Source organism: Onychostruthus taczanowskii, unplaced genomic scaffold, assembly GCF_017590055.1.
Source record: "Onychostruthus taczanowskii isolate IOZ18803 unplaced genomic scaffold, ASM1759005v1 scaffold687, whole genome shotgun sequence".
In the NCBI taxonomy this organism is placed as follows: Eukaryota; Metazoa; Chordata; class Aves; order Passeriformes; family Passeridae; genus Onychostruthus; species Onychostruthus taczanowskii.
Window position 1 is genome coordinate 3,103 of NW_024504643.1, and position 6,021 is coordinate 9,123.

General features: G+C 52.6%; 1 protein-coding gene across 1 annotated transcript in view; it reads left to right on the top strand.

Moving 5' to 3' along the window:
* ATP1B2 (ATPase Na+/K+ transporting subunit beta 2) overlaps positions 1 to 4,422 on the top strand; it is a gene marked incomplete at its 5' end in the record, with an annotated part of 7,520 nt that extends 3,098 nt beyond the window's left edge. Inside the window, 3 exons of the mRNA XM_041421086.1 lie at positions 1,050 to 1,106; positions 2,505 to 2,603; positions 4,068 to 4,422. Coding sequence (XP_041277020.1) covers positions 1,050 to 1,106; positions 2,505 to 2,603; positions 4,068 to 4,232 — 321 coding nt within the window. The remainder of the gene's footprint in view (positions 1 to 1,049; positions 1,107 to 2,504; positions 2,604 to 4,067) is intronic.
* Positions 4,423 to 6,021: the final 1,599 nt, after the last annotated feature.

The window sequence follows — 6,021 nt, forward strand, 5'->3', positions numbered from 1 at the left end:
GACTGGGATCTCTGGGAGGTCTGGGAGGGACTGGGAGAGGGGCTGGGTGCGGGTAATGGGGCTTGTGGTTGTGTTTAATGGGACTGGGAGGGACTGGGAGAGACTGGGAGCACTGGGAGGACTGGGAGGGACTGGGAGGGACTGGGAGAGGGGGTGGGGGCGGGTAATGGATTGTGTTGTTGGGGTTAATGGGACTGGGAGGGACTGGGAGCACTGGGAGGGACTGGGAATGGGGCTGGGGGCAGGTAATGGGCCATGTAATTGTGTTTAGTGGGACTGGGAGGGACTGGGAGGGACTGGGAGCACTGGGAGCACTGGGAGGGACTGGGAGAGGGGCTGGGTCGGGTATTGGGTCTGGTGGTTGTGTTTAATGGGACTGGGAGGGACTGGGAGGGACTGGGAGCACTGGGAGGACTGGGAGGGACTGGGATGGACTGGAAGGGACTGGGAGAGGGGTTGGGGGCGGGTAATGGGCGGTGTAAGTGTGTTTAATGGGACTGGGATGGACTGGGAGCACTGGGAGAGGGGCTGGGTCGGGTATTGGGTCTTGTGGTTGTGTTTCATGGGACTGGGAGGGACTGGGAGAGACTGGGAGCACTGGGAGGACTGGGAGGGACTGGGAGAGGGGCTGGGGGCGGGTAATGGGTCTTGTGGTTGTGTTTAATGGGACTGGGAGGGACTGGGAGCACTGGGAGGGACTGGGGTGGTGTCTAGACTGGGATTGACTGGGAGGGACTGGGGGGCTGGGAGAACTGGGATGGACTGGGTTATACTGGGAGAGACTGGGAGAGGGGCTGGGTCGGGTGTTGTGTTGTGTCGTTGGGATTAATGGGACTGGGAGGGACTGGGATGGTGTACTGGTCTTCACTGGTTTATACCGGTTCATACTGGACCTTACTGGCTTATACTGGCCCATACTGGTCTCTACCGGTCCATACTGGTCCATACTGGTTTATACTGGTCCATACTGGTCTGTACTGGTCCATATTGGTCCATACTGGTCTGTACTGGTCCATACTGGTTCATACTGGTCCCTACTGGTCCCGCAGGTCATCAACTTCTTCCCGGGCAAGAACAAGAGCATCAACATCGTCTGCGCCGCCAAGGTGACGTCACTGTCCCCTCCCCGTGTCCCCAACCCCCCCGGTGTCCCCAGGTGTCCCCAGGTGTCACCTGGATTGTCCCCAGGTGTCCCCAGGTGTCACCTCTGGTGTCCCCTGTCACCTTCAGTGTCCCTCTTGTGTCACCTCAGGTGTCCCCAAATGTCCCCTCGTGGCACGTCCAGTGTCCCCAATGTCCCCTCAGTGTCACTGCAGGGTGTCCCCACAGTGTCCCCAATGTCCCCTTGGTGTCTCCCCAAAAATGTCCCAGAAATGTCTCCAGTGTCCCCATTGTCCCCAGTGTCCCCTTGGACTCTCCCCAAAAGTGTCCCCAATGTCCCCTCAATGTCCCCAGTGTCCCCAATGTCCCCAATGTCCCCATTGTCCCCCCATTGTCCCCTCATTGTCTCTTGTCTCTGCCCAGCGGCCCCGGACCAAGGGTGACCTGGTAAGGGGGGGAGAGGTCCCAAAATCTGCTCATTTCACCCCAAAATCCCATTAGAATTCCCAAAACTGGGGAGATTCACCCCAAAATCCCTCTAGGAACCCCAAAATCCCAGAGATTCAACCCAAAATCCCTCTAGGAACCCCAAAAGTCACTTAATTCACCCCAAAATTGCTCTAGGATCCCAAAATCTGCTGCTTTCCTCCCAAAATCCCTTTAGAATTCCCAGAATTGGGGAGATTCACCCCAAAATCATTCTAGGAATCCCCAAATGCCAGAGTTTCACCCCAGAATTCCTCTAGGATCCTCAAAATTCACATAATTCACCCCAAAATCTTTCTAGGAATCCCAAAATTCAATTTTGATCCCAAAATGCCTCTAGGAATCCCAAAATCTGCTTGTTTCATCCCAAAATTCCTTTAGGAATCCCAAAATCTGCTCGTTTCATTCCAAAATCCTTTAGAACTACAAAAATTGGGGCGATTCACCCCAAAATCCCTCTTGGAACCACAAAATCCTTCTAGGAATCCCAAAATCTGCTGATTTCACCCCAAAATCCCTCTAGGAACCCCAAAATCCCAGAGTTTCACCCCAAAAATCCTTCTAGGAATCCCAAAATCTGCTGATTTCACCCCAAAATCCCTCTAGGAACCCCAAAATCCCAGAGTTTCACCCCAAAAAATATTTGGGGTTGTCCTGGGAATGTTTTGAGGGTCCCAGGAATATTTGGGGGGGGTCCTGGTGCTATTTTGGGGTCATTTTGGGGGTCCCGGGGGTCTTTTTTGTTTGGGGGGGGTCAGGAAAGTTTTTAGGATCAGTTTTTGGGGTCCTGTGGCTGTTTTGGGGCCGTTTCACGGGGTTTTGGGGGGGATATCGGAGTGGGGGATTTTGGGGGGGGGTCGGACGGGGTGTCCCCCCCTCAGGGGACATTTGGGGACCCCCCCGTGTCCCCCCCCCAGCGCGAGGAGGACGCGGCCCTGCTGGGCCCCATGCAGCTCTTCCCCCCCAACGGCACCATCGACCTCATGTACTTCCCCTACTACGGGAAACGCGTCCACGTGAGCACCCCAAAACCCCCCCGGGGACCCCAAAAGCCGGCACCCCTCTGGGGGGGTGGGGGACACCCCGAAATCCCGCTGGGAGGGGGCTCGGGGGCGCCTGGGGTCCCCCAAAAGGGTTTTTTTGGGGTTATTTTAATGGGGAATTTGGGATTTTTCTTGGAGGTTTGGGATCTCCCCCAGGGGTTTTGGGGTTTTTTCCTGGAGGTTTGGGATGCCCTCAGGAAGCAATGGGGAGCCCCCAAAATTTGGAACACCTCTGGGGGGGTGGGGGAGACCCTGAAATCCTGCTGGGAGGGGGCTCGGGGGTGTCTGGGGTCCCCCAAAGGGGTTTTGGGGGAATTTTCTGGAGGTTTGGGGTCTCCCCAAAGGAGGTTTGGGGAGATTTCTGGAGGTTTGGGGTCCCTCCAAGGGGTTTTGGGGGGATTTTGGGGAAGTTTGGGGTCTCCCAAAGGGGTTTTGGGGGAATTTTCTGGAGGTTTGGGATCCACCTGGGCACACCTGGATCCCTTTTTGGGGGCATTTGGGAGTCCCCAGACACCTGAATTCCTGAAAATGAGATTTTTGGGATCTTCTGGACACCTGAATTCCTGGGAATTGGCATTTTGGGGATCCCCTGGACATCCAAATCCTTGGAAATTTGGATTTTGGGATCCCCTGTACACCCGTCCCTGGGAAATGGGAATTTGGGGATATCCTGGATATCCAAATCCTTGGAAATTGGGATTTTGGGATCCCCTGGACATCCAAATCCTTGGGAACGGGAATTTTGGGGATCACCTGGATGTCCAAATCCTTGGAAATCAGAATTTTGGGGATCCCCCGTACACCTGAATTCCTGGGAATGGGATTTTTAGGATCATCCGGGCATCCAAATCCTTGGAAATGGGAATTTTGGGGATCCCCTGTACACCCGTCCCCGGGAAATGGGAATTTGGGGATATCCTGGACATCCAAATCCTTGGAAATTGGAATTTTGGGGATCCCCTGTACACCCATCCCCGGAAAATGGGAATTTGGGGATATCCTGGACACCTCAATCCTTGGAAATTGGGATTTTGGGATCCCCTGGACACCTCAGTCCTTGGAAAAATTAGATTTTGGGATCCCCTGGACTCCTCAATCCTTGGAAATCGGGATTTTGGGATCCCCTGGACTCCTCAATCCTTGGAAATTGGGATTTTGGGATCCCCTGGACTCCTCAATCCTTGGAAATGGGGATTTTGGGATCCCCTGGACTCCTCAATCCTTGGAAATTGGGATTTTGGGATCCCCTGGACTCCTCAATCCTTGGAAATATTCGATTTTGGGATCTCCTTGTCACCTGAACCCCGGGAATCGCATTTCGGGGATCCCCGGGACACCCACCCCGGGAACTGGGATTTTGGGGATCCCCCAACCCCCCCAAAACCGAGACTATTTTCCCCCCCCGGCCCCCCTAAGCGCCCCCGTTTTCCCCCGCAGGTGAACTACACGCAGCCGGTGGTGGCCGTGCAGTTCTCCAACGCCACGGCCAACGTGGATCACCACGTGGAATGCCGCCTCAACGCCGCCGGGCTCCGCACCGACGACGAGCGCGACAAATTCGCCGGCCGCGTGGCCTTCCGCCTCCGCATCAACCGCGACTGACCCCGCCCGGAGCCCCCCGTAGCCCCCCGGCTCCGCCCCCGCCGCCGCCGCCGCCCCCCGCTCGGGTCTAATCGCCCGCCCCGCCCCCGTCGGGATGCTCCTAATCTGAGAATAATAAATGTACATAGATATTTTTTATATGATAAATCTATTAAACGGTGCAGTAGGGCCCTGGCTCGTCCGCTCCCGCCTCCCTCGTGGACCAAATGTTCGTGGTTTGTGCTCAGATTTGGGGTTGGGGAGGTTCGGGGTTGGGGTTGGGGAGTTTTGGGGAGTTTTGGGGGAGTTTGGAGGGTGATTGTTGATATTGGAGAGGGCAAGATGGCCGCCTGCCAAGATGGCCGCCGTGGGTGTGGGGATAAAGGACCAAGATGGCTGCCGTGGGTGTGCGGATAAGGATCAAGATGGCTGCCGTGGGTGCATGGATAAGGACCAAGATGGCCCCTGTGCATGAGGGAATAAGGACCAAGATGGCCGCTGTGCATGAGGGAATAAGGACCAAGATGACCACTGTGGTTGGGGGAATAAGGACCAAGATGGCTGCCGTGGGTGTGGGGATAAGGACCAAGATGGCCGCTGTGGATGAGGGGATAAGGATCAAGATGGCCACTGTGGGTGTGGGGATAAGGACCAAGATGGCTGCCTGCCAAGATGGCTGCCATGGGTGAAGGGATAAAGACCAAGATGGCCACCTGACAAGATGGCCGCCATGGGTGAGGGGATAAGGACCAAGATGGCCACCGTGGGTGTGGGGATGGGAACCAAGATAGCCGCCAGCACACCAAGATGGCCACCGTTGGTTGGGTAGTGGGGAGCAAGATGGCGGCCATGCTGCTTGATCAGGTTCAAGATGGCCGCCAGCGCACCAAGATGGCCGCCAGCAGCGGTGGGGATGGCAAACAAGATGGCCACCAGCACACCAAGATGGCCGCCACCGTGTGGGTGAGTCAGGAACAAGATGGCGGCAGACGGGGCAGGGTGGAGGCCAAGATGGCCGCCAATATGCAAATGAGCACCAAGATGGCCGACAAAAGCGCCGGATCTCCGGATTTCGGTGAAAATTTCGGGATTTTGGTGATTTTCGATGATTTTTTTTGTTCTTTTTGGTGATTTTTGGGTGGGTTTTGGGTGGTTTTGTCTTTTCCGGTTGATTTTTGGTGATTTTTTGGTTGTTTTCTTCGGGGTTTTTTGGGTTTTTTGGTGGTTTGGGGTGAGTTTTTGCTATTTTGGTCAATTTTGATGGTATTTGGTGACTTTTTTTTTTTTTTTTGGTATTTTTTGTCGGTTTTTGGTGGCTTTTTTTAAAATTTATTTGTTGATTTTTGGGTTTGATGATTTTTTTTTGGTCAATTCTGAGGGGTTTTTTTACATTTTTTGGGTTCATTTGTTGATATTTTGGGTTTATTTTATATTTTTTTTAATTTATTTTATTATTTTTTTGTGATTTTGGGGTTTATTTGATGATTTTTTGGGTTTATTTTATGTTTTTTTTGGGTTAATTTCTTGATATTTTGATGATTTTTTGGGTTCTTTTGGGTTCATTTGTTAATTTTTTGGGTTTATTTTATAATTTTTTGGTGATTTTTGGGTTCATTTGTTGATTTTTTGGGTTTATTTTATAAGTTTTTGGTGATTTTTGGGGTCATTTGTTGAGTTTTTGGGTTTATTTGATGACTTTTTGGTGATTTTTGGGTTTATTTTATAATTTTTTGGGTTCATTTATTGATTTTTTTGAGTTCATTTGTTGATATTTTGGTGATTGTTGGGTTCATTTGTTGATATTTTGGGT